The sequence below is a fragment of the Schistocerca piceifrons genome, chromosome 3, assembly GCF_021461385.2.
Source record: "Schistocerca piceifrons isolate TAMUIC-IGC-003096 chromosome 3, iqSchPice1.1, whole genome shotgun sequence".
Lineage (NCBI taxonomy): Eukaryota > Metazoa > Arthropoda > Insecta > Orthoptera > Acrididae > Schistocerca > Schistocerca piceifrons.
In genome coordinates, this window is record NC_060140.1 from 457,180,026 (window position 1) to 457,195,837 (window position 15,812).

Consider the following 15,812-nt stretch of genomic DNA (forward strand, 5'->3'; position numbering starts at 1 on the left):
CCCTGAACACCTTCTGATACTGCCCACACAACATGCTAGTTGTGAAGGGTGTCCTAGATGTCAGGTGTTACCTACCCTTTCTTGACCCCAGCTCCACCGTTATGTGAGCAAGGTGGTACTTCATCAACAGTACTTCTTTCCAGGCAATAAGCAGTATGTGTACCAAATGTGGTTGAAATCAAGCTAGTGGTTTAGGAGGAGATGTGCAGCATGCATACATTCACATATGCACTCATTTATATATAAATTAGAGGGCTACTTACTAGTAGAGATGGGGGATCCGCTCCTGAACTGATTCATAGAGTTGAATCTTTCAAAGGAGTGAACAATCAGTGATTCAGAAAAAAAGAACGGTAGCTCCAAATGTTTCCCACAGCAGAGAGAGAGAGAGAGAGAGAGAGAGAGAGAGAGAGAGAGAGTCGGAGCAGATCAGCGGGGCCTCTGCTGGTCAGAGTACACTGCACGCCACACAACACAGCCAGTGCCGGCCTCTGCCCTGCTTCTGCCTTGGCTGCCTGCATTGTGCAGTGCCTCATTGGATTTTGTGTTTCACATATGCCGTGCTGTCTCTGTGCTTCCTCTGCCGCGTGCAGTGTCTGGCACACCTTAACTTAGCATTGCACTCCGTCGGCGATCGTTTCAGTCGCACGTCCTGCCCTCTGGGCAGTTATGCGAGCAACAGGACCGAGAGCCTCCTACCGGAGAACATAAGAACTAGTTGCAACAACCTGCTCGCAAGAGAACGGACGATTTGTCTCGGAGCGGGTGACTGGTGGCCATTCACCGCTCCCCCCACCCTTGGAACTCGCCCGCTCAACGCTCACCCTACCGTTCTCGACTCTAGCCAGAGTGTTGAGCAAAAGCAACTCAGGTGTCACTCTGGTCTCTGCGGCCTTAGCTCATGCAGTAATACAGCTCGCGGCTCGACCTGCTTGACTCAGCGCCTCTGCATCTTATTGTAGTACGGATTTTGCTATTTTAGGCGTCTTCGGAAGGAAACGTTCACTTTAAAAATATATGGCTTGCGATGTATTTGTACGAGGTTAATGAAATTTTAATACATTATAGTGAAATATATTGTTAATGTAAATCTCTAGTTACAACATTTTCCGATCACCCAAAAAAAAAGTTCTTATTATTTTCATAACCTGACTTTTTCTTATCGCAGGATAAATATATAACAGAAATCGTGGGTTCGTTTTGAAGGTCTCTTTCGTGGTTGTAAGAAGCTGTAACCATTGCGACCATACAGTGGGGTATGGATTTTATACGTTATCAGCATATTATCATTATCAGCATGCTATTTAACTTTGTAGCCATTATCATGTGCAAAGGTGAAATATTTATTACATATCTGACATGTCTGAATGATTGTTGTCACAGTATTACAATCATTCAGACATGTCAGATATTTTATGACTATTTCACCTTTGTCCATGATAATGGCAACAAAACCAAAACCACGATAGTGCAAAATAAATCAATAATCAAAAACTTTGTCATATCGTGGAAATTTCAATAAACAATACAAAATTCTTACTCATTATTTGTGTTACTTCAAAATAGGATCAAATAAGATCAAAATACAGGTATAGTACTGGAATAAGCCAAGTTTAAAGGGCAATGTGCCTTCCATTTATTTTCTATTGTGAATGAGTGGTGAGTCATGAAAAAGAGCTAGTTCATTTCAGGGAGTGAACAGTTCTGATCCGATCTCTGAAAAGAACAGTTTTGCCCATCTCTACTTACTACCAGATTATTATTACAGGCAAACCACAAATTTAGTGGTGTTGCAGTTTATGCAAGTAAACATATAGCAGTTAAAAAATTCTTTTCTTGAACACCATACCAAATAAGAACCAATTGAAACGACAGGTGTTAAGCTCCAAATATGGTAATGATCTTAAGGTAGCAAGCCATAAATTGATTGAGGTATGTCATCCATCAAATACTTATGTAATGTGATTCATAAATAGACTTCGTAGTTGAGTTTCTCAGAGTGGTCCTGATGACTTTACTGTATTTGATGCTTTAACATAGATACTAATTCAGACAGTAAACATGAAAGTCAGTGGTATGTTAAGCTCATATAGTCTTTTTAATGTAGTATGCTCAGACACTATAGTAATGGACACATGCTCCGCAAGAATAGATTATGCTATAATCATGAAAAATGTTATGGATAACATAAACTACAGTAGCTTAGATTTTCTTTACAGTATTTGACCACATTTGTCATGTAATAGAGTACCTACATTTGTCTGTGTTAAAAATGACTTGAATTTTTCTGCAGAAATGAACTCTGAATAGCTCAAATATTAATGCCTTTACATACAGATTTGCAGAGGAGAAAAGGGTTCTGAGTACCATGTGAAAGTGTCTGATGACCAATGGAACATTTTCTATTCAACCACCTTGAGACACTCTGACTATTGCTATCCCCTCAGAAAAATCCAGAAGGTAGTAAATCATTGCTGAAATTGAAGTAATTCTTGACTAAAACTGTCACCAAATATGATTAGGCTCAGACAAATTATACCTGTATACTTTGCCTGAGCCTAATCATACAGCTTCATAAAGCTACTAATATGCAGATTTCTATTGGACAGTACAATCATGCTAAAAAAACTTTTGAAACTGAAATAGCTAACCTTATTAAACAGATTAATAGTATAGCAACACAGCAGTCTTATAAGTAAAGTATCCTGGGAGCTGAAAGATAAGTATTATTAATTTCTCAGGAATACAAATGTGGAAACATTCAGTATTAGTCATGATGGTAACATTGTGAAAAACTCAAATACTATATGTAATTTTTTAATAACTATTTCTCTTCTCCAGTTTATAAACAAACCCATATTACACATGTACAGGTCACCAGTTTGAATTTGGGGGTAAGCAAGCAGGAAGTATTCAAGGCAGTACATATCCTAAAGAAAAAAATGTTTATCTCTATGGGATGGCACATCTAATGTAATTACTAAGATGTACTTAAAAGGAATCTCTAATTCTTCTTGTGCCTGATTGACTGCAACATTAGGGAAAACTTTTATACCTCTGTTTTTAAAAAAAAAGTGTTGTGAGACCACTATATAAAAAGAAAAGTTAGGAAGATGTCTCAGCTATTGACTAATATTATCAATTTCCACCTTCGGTAAGATATTTGATTGTATTATCTCGAACTAGCTTACTGCATGTACATTCTTAGCACCATTTCAGAAAAGAGTTAATCATGGCTACAGCAGTTACACATTTCCCCCAAGAAGTGTACTGTCCATTGGGCCAGAATATGTACCTGATAAAAGCTTTCGAGTTGATCAACCATAGGTCGCTTCTGAAATAAAGGTGAAGTCATATTGCACTGGGGATCCACTTGTGTATCTTTTAGCCTTACACCTGTTGATTTATAAACAGTGACACAGTGATACAAGGTTACCTGAGGGCCCAGTTCTTGGTTTCTTTCTCTTGCTCACAGATATTAAAGACATTTCACAACACATTAACTCACATACAATAAGTTATTAACATGACATTGTAGTTTTATTCTGTAGTATAGACAGTAAGGAGCTAGAGTCTTTTGCTACCAGTGGTGTTACGGAATTAATTAAATACTTCAGTGATGAGGACATCAAGGTGAATATTACCAAATATAGTTATTGGCATTTAAAACAGGCAGTTCTCATCATATCATTGTAAATAATTTATGTAATACCTTGGCAACGTAATCTGGCAGCTGTGAATTTCTGGATGTGTATGTGGATGAAAATCTGAGATAGATAAACCACATCAATTTTGCACGTGGAAAAGTCTGTAGTAGCTTATATCTCATCAGTCAGATCGCAAAGATAGTTCCTAACTGAACATTATTTCTTATGTATCAACCAGAGTTGTCAAGTACAGTGAAGTACATGGTCACAATAACAGGATAAAATGTGACAGTGTTCAGCATAGAACAAAATTAAAAATGATAGGTGGAAGCCCATACATAAATGGTTTGATTTGTTTTTTCATGCTACCAGACTCTTAAAGAACATATAAAGTGAATGATTCCAATACAAAATTAAAATCTTTTCTGATAAGAAAAAATTATATTCATTCAGTGAATTTTAAAGCAGTGCTTGTGATATATACCTGCAGCATATCAACTTTACAGTAATAGATACATAAAGTAAATATACAGGGTGTATACGACCCGGGAGATCCGGGAAAAACCCGGGAATTTTTTCATCAGGGAGAAAACCGGGAAAAACCCGGGAATTTTTTAGAATTCCGGGAATTTTCCATTGTTTTTGTTATCAGTTAAATTTTTGTAATTTTGACTGGTAAGAACCAATACTCAACAAAGGATATTACTAATTATTTTTTTCATTTTGTGGTGCAGTTCTTCTTGTTGTCTCCGTGCTTGCTAAGATATTACTGTATCCCGTGCGAGAATGTACGATGAATTTCTTAAATCACAGAGCGTTATATGTGAAAGCTTAGCTTCTCTTGCAGCGTATTAATCTTAGAGACCAATATTATATGTGAAAGCTTTGCGTTTCGTGTGTTCGCACTACTTAACAGTGATGTTGCTATTGGCTGACTGCATCACGTGTCCTAAGCTCTGATTACCCGCTGTCATCGGCTGGCGAGATCACGTAACATGAGCTATGACTGGCTTACAAAAGCGCATTGCAATCTCGTTCTCAATGCTTTGGAAAGTAACATGTGGTGTTTGGTGGAATTCGAATTTATACTTTCGTAATACGAAAATATGCAGCGTACATGTTGCTGCACATCAAAGATCTTTCCAAACCACGTTTTTTCCCGTGTGTTTAGTTTTCTAAAGCGGCAGGAAATTCTACGCCCGTGTATAAAACCATAATCATTTAAAGGACTGATAAGTTATACAGTTCCGAGAGAAAATATCCTGTCAGTTAACAGGGAAAAAGTATGTTTTCACCCGGGAGAAAGTGTATTTTTAACCGGGAAATCCGGGAGAAACCCGGGAATTTTTTTTCCTTGTCCACGTATACACCCTGATATAAGATGCAACAATTTTTGTGTGTAATGTATGTTGTATGTGTGCTTATTATAATCTCATTATTTCTGATGTTTGTAAAAGCCATCGTTTTGATGGTTCGATGCAAAGCAAACGTAAAAAGATAAATAAGTAAACACCATCTGGTACAATATTTGCCAAGGTTACCAGAAAATGTTGCACTGATGTGTGTGGTATGTCTTCATAAAATAAATATAGATAAAAATGTGTAAGAGACATAGTGATTATCATTTACATCTTAAGTACTATGGTAAATATTTCAAGGCATATATGACAGCTGACTATCTGCAATTGGTGGTGTGTTAACAAAAGTTGCCTGTTTCACTGCACTGTATAAAAATAAAGTTTATATTAGGATATCGTTTATGTCCTACACCATTATTTTAATTACTGCACAAAAATATTAACCAGTTCTGTGAATGTTTTTATTTTAATGAAGAAAATTTCTTTGTTATTCAAAAGATAAGATTATTTTATGTTTTTTTCTCTGTATGTGCAGATCAGGGTTCCTTGACATTGGTGTAGAGAGGATAGTTGACCAAGTTGTTAATCCAAAAATTATGCCCGTGTTCCTACCACAAATAGAAGATGTTGTTTACAGTTGCCTTGGGATTGAGAAACCAAAGAAAAACAAGGAAAATTTCAATGGTGAGGAAAATGAATTAGCCACTGGCTCAAAACTAGATAGCTACAGATCAAATTTCATTTTTTCTCTGAATTTTTTTCTTTTTTTGATGTTACATTTACCCAAATAGCACTTAGTGCATTTCTAGGGATTGAAGTATCCGTGTATTAGACTTAAGTTTCAAAATAATTTCTTGTATTTATTTCTGACAGGTAATTTAATTTCTGCAGTACATCGACGAAATAAAAATATGTATTCAAAATTACATCTGTATGTATATCCAGCATACGCAGTTCCCGTTGTTGTAAGGCGAGTGGACATCTTTTGAGCGCATCCTTACTTTTCACAACCCTCTTTCTACTTGCAATGTATCACAGATTTAAAGATTAAATCACATTCTTCTTGTGTGTAGTAAGTGAGCAGTTTGAAACTGCATATTTAAAAATAAACAAATTTAAACTTAAATACTAGTTATTTGATTAGCTGAAACTTTTGTATAGTATGGTAGCAAACATTGGTTTTCTGCACCATAATCATTCTGTTGGCCCATGACCAACTGGGGTATTGACCTTCCTGTCAAAATGTAGGTGATGCTTTTATTGCCTCTTTTGTCAAGCTGTTGGTGTTATTTACTCTCATGTTGTGGGGCAATGTTTCATACAATTCTTAACATAATTTATGGACATTCCTATGGTTGTTTCATTATTCATTAGACAAACGACTTCTGCCTGGTTATAACTGTCTTCTTCTCAATTGCTGTATGAAATGTGTATATTTAGCTTTATATCACGTAACTGTACTAACAAAGAATTGTGCTGTATAACATAACCTTCTTATGTAACTAACTTATTTCTGCTCACACGGTAGTGACATACAATTAAAATATTATGGTGAATGTGTTGTGTTGTGATTACAAGTATTTCCTAAAACCTTTATTGCCAGTCTTTGAAGCATATTAACCTCCTTCAATGTTAGCATGTCACAGCCATATATGAGGATTTGGGCATTATTACATCCCACACTTTGAGCAATCTCCCCCCTCTGGATGAAAATGATAATTTCATTATGAGGTAGGAAGAACAACATAGTATGAGTGTGGACAAACTAAAAGTGAGAAATTAGATGAAGTGTCCATATGGTTTTGAAGCTGCACACTCTGAACTGTACCCAATAGTGCAGCAAGCATACTGCAAGACCATATTAAATAAATGCACTAAAGTTAAAATATCTTATTTCAAATGTGTGGCAGTGACACACTACATTGCAAAATGCACAGCTCAGTCCTAATGAAAAAAGAATACGCTCCACTGAAAAAAGTTGACATACTTCAAATGGACGTAACTTGGAGAGGTCCCTCATATATGTATGTGCCATTATCTATGTAAGTAATTCATCTCTTCCTACAGACAGATGGCAGGCAGGCAGAAAGAGAGAGAGAGAGAATGAGAGAGAGAGAGAGAGAGAGAGAGAGAGAGAGAGAGTCTAACTGGCATGAATTTGGAGACTCCATCTTTTGCTGACATGTAAGACATGTGACAATGTTATATTTTATTTTAACGTTAATAATTTTTGTTTTAAGTTTCATTTCAGTATGTAATAAATGATAATGCTTTAGGATTAAAGTAGACCACTGATTGAAAAGCAGAAAAGCTTGAGTTGTTGTTAGGCATCATCGAGTTGTCATTAGGCACACACAAAAGAAATAAAACTTGCTAACTTTTGGAGTCACGCTTTGATGAGCTAGAGTAAAACACTCATACACAATCAAACACATGTGCATACACACACCTATGCTCCTACATGGTGCTTGCTAGACTAACAGTGCCAACTGCTGCAAAGTAGCATTGGCACTCTTAGTCTAGCGAGCACAATGTAGGGGCATATATCTGTGTGTGTGTGTGTGTGTGTGTGTGTGTGTGTGTGTGTGTGGGTGTGGGTGTGTGTTACTCTGGCTCATCGAAGGATAACTCTGAAAGCTAGTAAGTTTTCTTTCTTTTGTGTTTACCTGTTGACAACTCAATGCTTCTGTTTTTCGGTAATCAGTCTCCTTTAATCCTAAAGTATTTACATTCTACAAGAACTTCCCTATGGCATGTAATAAGTAATAGAGAAAACACAAATTAGAAATTTGTTAACTTCCCAAAGAAACAGAGGAGCTCGCCAGTATTGAGCCTATCTTCATGAGTCAAAACTCACAGTACAGGTGATAGAGACATATAATAATAATAATAATAATAATAATAGGAGTCCTAGATTACAGGACCATTAGTTTAATTTCTTGGGAGAAAAAAGGAAATACTAGGGGGAAAATGGACAGTAGGGATGGTGTGTAGAAGTAGGTTGCTTGAAGAGTGGGATAAGAGGAATGCATGGGGCAAGGGAGGCAAAGATCATACATGAGTAGTATTTTTATCTCTTACCCCTCTAGCATCTTTGTTTTTAAATTTTTGTGTCCTTTTCTCGTTATGCATTGTGTGACCCTCTTAGTGAGTACTCTGCTTCCCTCTGCCAGACCTGTGGTTCTGAAACCTAGGAGAGCTGTAATTTATTTTTATGTATTTTTATCAATCATGCTGGAAACTGTGCCTCCTGAAGATGAACAATGGCCAAGCCATCTGCCTGTTTTGGAATGATATCTAGTTTCCATTTTTATTTGAATTTCATGAATACTAAAGTGTATGACACATATTAAAGAGTTATGCATTCCTTGAACATTTCATGAGGTATAAAATAGATTTGATCATTTAGTAACTGAATAACATGTTGTTTGTTCTGGATCAGAAACAAACGTAACATCAGGCAAGACTCTGTGGAATGTTTAATAACACCATCCAAAACATGCATAAGTAACTTAGTACTTCAGTCAGTAGCTCTCTCCGATTTCTCATATGGGATATCTTTGTTCATAGTGATTACCCCAAAATAATTGTAAAAGTCAGGAGATTGCCTGAATACAGTGCTGCTTTGTTCAGCAACAGTCAGTTCTACACATAATTTAAAGATCCATAATGCATGTGAGATAAATTAATCCCCTAGGTACATTATTACTGACTAATCACGTAAGTCTGACATTTATAAAATTTTCTGAGTAGGTGTTCAAAGTGGTACGGTATGAATCGTATACATGAATGTTATGTTTGGGGGGAGGGGGGGGGGTGTTTGGCAAATAATGCAGTGTATTTCATTAGGAGAATTCTGAGGAGTATGAGTATTCCATCTAAGAAAAACATTTGAAGGTTCAATGTAGAAAGTTGAAATCTTTAAATAATTAAGATGACTGTAAATTGGAAGTTTTCAAAATTGATACTTATGTATCCATGGCCAAGGGACTACCAGTGAAACCCACAAGTGCCACACAACTATTTATCATTGATATAATAAACATAAATCAAATACCGTGTTCGTGACAAATGTCCACACTACTAAGTACAAACAGAAATGTCACTCTCAATCATTGCCCAGGAACCACATACGCGATGAAGCCATGAGTCATAGTAAGTGACAAAGGGAAAGGAGCCAAGCATGACCGATGGTAGGACCCAACCTGGCACATAGAATGTGCTTATGAGTATGATAGACTTTTGGGACATCAGATGTTGGAGGCGTAGCTCGACTATGATAGCTGCCGGTGGGACAACGATACTTCCGGTACATTGAGCATCAACATATGTCGCAGGCAAAGGTGCAACGAGGGTGGCTGCTGGTGGAATGACGTCAATATTGTCAAGTGTTGGCAGATGTTGGAAATGATGGCCCGACAATGATAGTTGTCGGTATACTGACACTGCGTCCAGGATGTTGGACATCGACAGTTGTTGGGGGTGATAGCTCAATGACAGCAGCTACTGGTGGGATGACGTCCAGTGTGGCATGGCACCTGGGAGTGGCAGACAGCAGTCCAGCCTAGCGTTGGTGAGAGGTGCTCACAGTGAGGGCTATGACTCCAATCGGTGGTCTGCTGGTGCGGCGGGCATGACCGATGGTAGGACCCAACCTGGCACGTAGAATGTGCTTACTGGTACTGGGTGCAACCATGGTCTGGTGAAGGCTAACTATTCTCCAGCGGAGGGATACCAGTGTAGTGATGAGTAGGCAAGGTGCCCAGACTACAGTGCTCTCTACTGGGTTGAGGTCTAAATTGAGTCTGCAAAGTTATATAGATGTGGGTAACTTTACTAGGTGAACTCAGGTCAATCACTGAGTGCCAAATTAAACACCTTTCAGCCATCTAGTTTCCAAACTTGTTTTGTATGGCTACTAATTTCAGAGTTTTACTATGCCATCTTCAGGCCCTTGACCAATGTGTAGGAAGATTCTACCTTTTTTCGCATCAAACCAGGAGCCTGCAATACTGGTATGAGTAGCTCGCTTCAACCATCATCTGCCAACTCAGTCGGTCTGAAGATGGTGTAGTAAAATGCTGAAACTTGTAGCCAACTAAAACAAGTTCGGAAACTAGATAGCTGAAAGGTGTTTAATTTGACATCCTGTATCGAACAGACGAGTCCCACAACCATTTCTAAAAAGATGGACGTACAGAGACAATCATTGAATGTTTTTATTAATGATCTGATCCTGGTGTAACAGTTGTAGAATCATTCAATGAAAGTCTTGACGTGGTTGTGCAAAAGTACTGTGATCATGCAGAATCAGTTGCAGATGACTTGAACTGACCAAATATAAACTGTGATGTCAGAGGATTCATTGCTGATAGTATGGACAGACAGTCTTGTTAAAAATTATAAATCTTTTCTCTGAAAACTGTCTTGATTAACTAGTGTGGCAACCCATGCGCAATGGGAATATTGTAGAGTGGTAATGTTATAGAGTGAAATATAGTGATCAATATGTCATCATAGCCACAGTGGTTACTAAAGGTAATAAATGCTTCAAGAAGGTTGGGAAACCTTTTGGAAAGAGCAAATAAGCAGTGTTAGCATCCTACTTAGATGGAGAATCGACATCATTTAGATCCAATATGACGGACATTAAGGAATTATGAAAAATTTTAAACTGGATGTAAATTACACTTTGGAGAAGTCAGTATATAAAGGACAGAAAAGCCTCAACATGTTTTAATAACAAAATTCAAAGAATGCTGAGAAAACAGAGATTTCAGTATTCTTGGGTCAAAAAAGAATGTGAAATGTCAATAGGAAAAAGTTAGTAGCAATTAATGTGTCTAGAAAAAGACTGATGCAGGAAGCATACAAAAACTTCCTTTGTCATGTGCTAGTTAAAGATCTTGTCAAGAATCCTAGAATATATTGGTCCCATGTGATATCACTAAGCAGATCAAAGGCTACTGTTCATTTAGTAATAAACCAGTCTGGTGTGAAAACAGAAGATAGACAAACAAAAGCTGAAATTTTAAAACTCGCATCTGAAAAAAATCCATGAGGTCATATAGGCATTCCATTCTTTGGCCTCTGCACAATCTCCCATATGGAGAAATAGGCATTAGCGGCACTGAAAGAGTTGAAAAAAGATAAATCAAGAGGTCCATATGGAACCCTAATTTGGTTTTACAGAAAGTACTCCTTGGCATTGGTCCGTAATTACCTTGCATTTATCATGACTCTCTCACCCAACAGGTAGTTCCAAGCTCAGGAAAAAAAGCCTATGTGACATCCATAATGAGAAGGGAAATAGTGAGGACCCACAAAATTACAGATCAATATGCTTAATGCATGTTCAATTTAGAGTTCTTGAGCATATCCTGAGGTTGACTATGATAAATCTCCTTGAAGGAAAAAAGCTTATATTCACTTGTGTGAAACTCAACTTGCCTTTTTCTTGTGCAATATCCTGCACACCATGGATGAATGGTAGCTGGCATATTCCATTTTCCTAGATTTCTGAAAAGCAGTGCCACACTGCAGACTGTTAACAAAAGTCCGAGCATTTGGAATATCTTATCAGAGTTGTGAATGGCGTGAAGAAATAATAGAACTCAGTGTGTTGTTCTGGATGTCAAGTGTTCGTCAGAGACAAAGGTATCATCAGGAGAGCTCCAGGGGAGTGTAATAGGATTATTCTTGTTCTCTATATACATGAAAAATCTTAAGTATAGGATGAGTAGCAATCTCTGACTGTTCGCTGATGATGCTATAGTTCATGGGGAAGTGTCATCTTTGAGTGTCTTTAGGAGGATACAAAATGATTTGATTGGAGTTTCAGTGTGGCAGCTTGTTCTGTGTGTGGGGAAACTGTAAGGTAACGAAGAGGAGTAGAAGAAACTGCCCTCTAGTGTTTGAATACAGTATTAGTGGTGTTCTGTTGACACAGTCATTTCTATTACATATCTAGGTGTAATGTTTGAAAATTAGGTGAAATCGAATGGGCATGTAAGGTCGGTTAATTTACTGCATATAGAACACTCGTGCAACTAGAACACTCGTGCAACCCATCCTTGAGTACTGCTTGAGTGCTTGGTATCCCCAACAAGTTGTGTTAAAGGAAGACATAGAACCAATTCAAAGGCATGCTGCTAGATCTGTTACTGATAGGTTCAATCAACATCTAAATATTACAGAAATGCTCCATGTAGTGGAATGGGTATCCCTGAAGAAAAGATGTTCTTCTTGCAAAATGCTGTTGAGAAAGTTCAGAGAACCAGCATTTGCATCAGCCTTTGGAGCAAGCCTACTGCACCAACAAGCATCACGCATAAGGACCATGAAGACAAGATAAGAGAAATCAGGGCCTGTATGGAGGGATGCAGACAGCGGACCTTCTCAAGTGCTGCAGAAAATGGAATGACCAACTGTGGTACTGGGTACCATCTGCTGTGCATTATATGATGGCTTGTGGAGTATTTATGTAAATGTAGATGTGTGTATTTGGTCATCATTCCTGAGGTGCTCTGCAAGCACTTGAACATGAACATTATGCATCACTTTGCCTGACTACACTTAAAATTCAAGGAAGCTGTGTTCTTAAGGGACTGTAAGAACATATTAGTGCCCCCTCCCCCATCACCATACCCCCTTACATTTTTACTACATAGAGTTCATTTAGATGTTGCAAGTAGAATTTGGCACACAGCGCACGTGAGAAGAAAGAGAGGAAGAGAAACAAATTAACATTGGAACTGATGTATCTCTGCTATAAAGTTTACAGTATCTTAGAGCATAACTGTAAATTTAGATTAAAGCATACTATGTATCAGGAAGTAAAGTTAAGCGGAAACTAGATTAGTAGTTGTGAATGCACCGTTTTAATGGCCATAACAGTGTATCAATAATGGTCATGTAGATGTCCTTCCTTACTGCTCAACAATTCTGTATTAAATCCCACACACTGCTAAAGTTCTGAGCAGTTTCCATGTGGTGCCAACATAAGATAAGTCAGTTTGCCAGCAGCTTCTTAATTATAGAATGGTTAATTACCCAGAAGTTTAGGGTATTCTGTTGGCCTAGAGGTGTGAACCAGCTGTATGAGGTTGCAACAAACATGTGCATTAAAAATATTAATCATACCAAGGTGCAGATATGCAGTAGGGCTGTAACCAAATTAGTGTGAAAATCAAATGATGGAAGGAAGTGAGATTTTGAGAATTGATAGTAAAATTTGAAATGCTCTGAGATAGTGACCTCTGAACTAAGTGAAAAACTGGGAGTAGTTCATTGAATTTATTCCTTCTGTATTATATTCTAGAAGTTCAGACTGAACAAACGTGTGGCTAGACAAGAGAGGTAGGCAAAATAAAAACTAGTGAATTATGCTTATGGATGTAATGAAAAATTAATGAAGATTAAATCATCAACATCAAGGTAATTGGAAAAAGCACTTGTTAACTCAGAAGATAGGGGAAGATAGTAACTAAGGCTTGGTTAAGGAACTGTTGTAACATTCACCAAAAATAATTTCGGGCACTTGCAGAGAACTTAAGGTGGCTGGGTAGGGATTTGCAAGTCCAGTACTACTTCATTAGGTATGAATGAAGATAAATTAAGAATACATGGAATGTAAAAGAAACCTACAAAGCAAGGGACACAGTGGTTAATGCACTGTACTTGTGCTTAATGACAGTATTATGAAAAGGACAGTTGCTACTCGTCATATAGCAGAGATGCTGAGTTGCAGATGGGCACAACGAAACGACAGTCAAACAAAGCTTTTGGCCAAACAGTCTGGCATTGTCAGCCAGAGACTGTGTGTGTGTGTGTGTGTGTGTGTGTGTGTGTGTGTATTCTGACAAAGGCCTGTTTGGCCGAAAGCTTTGTTTGACAGTCTTTTCGTTGTGTCTCCATTATATGGTGAGTAGCAACTATTCTTTTCATGCTATTGTCATTAATCTATCCTGGATTTTCCATTGTTTAATGGTACTCGTATTTAGGAAGTCCAGTATTCAGATCCTCATCTGGCCATCCTAATTCAGGGTGTTCATGGTTACACTAAACGGTAATGCTTTTCAAAATGATATGGCTTATGTCCTTCTGTATCCTTGTGTAATTCCTGTAGTGTGCTGTTTCTAATGACTTTATCACCCATGGAGAATCTTTGTTCCTTTGAAGAAAGATAACCAGCAGTATAGTAGAAATCCCAAAGAAGCTAGCTAGATAAAAGAAACATTTGTAGAGTGTAAGATAAAAGATGCATTTGTAGAGTGTAATTGTAAGAGAAACTGACATTCCACAGAGAAATATTAAATGCAGATTTGAGAAGTAAGAAGGAAATGTATTAATACCAGAAGTGTAAATATGGTACCATAAAGCACAAAGGAATGCAACAAGGTGAAAAAATACATCAAAACCAGATGTAAGGTTCAGGCAATGGCTGTCCATAACGGTACATGGAGCTTTCACGTAGCTGACTCTTCAGATATTTGGGGCATATTAACGGGCATTGCATCAGTTTCAAATTGCATTGATATGATATGCAAAGTAATGATAATTGATATTAGTCCACCAATTTATTAACAAGGGACATTGACTGCATACTGCAACTTATTAAATGGTGATTAGTAATTTTAATTGTAAGAAAATCCAGTGCCATAAAAATGTTTCTGCTTTCCAGATTATGCTCTTCAGCTTTTTAACTACCCAAGTGTGTGTCACATGTATGATATTGGAAAAGAACACTTCTATTTCTTTTATATAGTCATTCTCGCATTGCTCCAAAAAATACAAACTGGGATTTGTATTCAGAGAAACTGAAATTCAAGCAATCTGTAGGAAGTGTGCCCAACTTTTATTTATTCTTTTCTTTAGCTTCTGAGAATTATCATTGTCATGAATTATATCTTGAATAATTAGATTGCTCAGTATGCTGTACAAAACTTTTGAAATTAGAGACATATTGCTTACTGACATCACACTGCCAAAGAAATTAGAATCAGTTCCTTTCACATTGCTAAGTTGTTGTTGAGGGAATAACAGAAAGAAAACTTGAAAAGGTGTTAGAGAATAATAATTGACATCAGAGTAGGTAAAGGTGTCCAAAAACAGTTTTGACTTTGTCTTATAATCAAGGATTAACTCATATGTACTAATGGCATGCATTTGCAGATTTTGAGGAAATCTTTTGCAGTGTAAATTAGAAGAGATGTTCAGTGTTATAAATACTATACACGGACCAAACTTATTGTTGTTGTTTTGTTGTCTTCAGTCCAAAGACTGGTTTAATGCAGCTCTCCACACTTGTCTGTCCTGTACAATCTCTTCATCTCTGCATAATTATTGTAACCTACATCCCTTTGCATCTGCTTGCAATTTCAGGCCTTGATCTCCCTGTACAGTTTTTAACCATACATTTCCTCCATTGCTAAAGTGATGTCTCAAGGTGTGTCCTATCACCCGATTAATCACAAAATGTCCTAACTCTGTGGCAAGTTTCATCGAAGTTGATAATTTCATTGACAGTGGATGAGTACTTTAGTTCATTTTCTTACACACTACTGGAAGGCAAAAACTGCAGTGCTTCTTTGCAGACTCGCAGGAAACAGTATATGGAACTATTCTGAGAAGAGGAAGAAGATTTGAATGAAGATGGGTGTAAACTTAAATGGATCATAGTTTGAAGATAATCGGTCACTAATTGAGCATATTTGTAAGCACAAATTTGTAGCATCGGTCTCTTTTATTTTGTGTTAGATCTTGTGCACAAAATATTTATAGCCAAGCACCATAACACATCTATATT

General features: G+C 37.4%; 1 protein-coding gene across 1 annotated transcript in view; it reads left to right on the forward strand.

The window, feature by feature from the left end:
* LOC124787736 (biorientation of chromosomes in cell division protein 1-like 1) overlaps window positions 1–15,812 on the forward strand; it is a 90,841-nt gene that overhangs the window by 35,652 nt on the left and 39,377 nt on the right. The window contains exon 3 of the mRNA XM_047254588.1: window positions 5,541–5,689. Within this exon, the coding sequence (XP_047110544.1) occupies window positions 5,541–5,689 (149 nt within the window). The remainder of the gene's footprint in view (window positions 1–5,540; window positions 5,690–15,812) is intronic.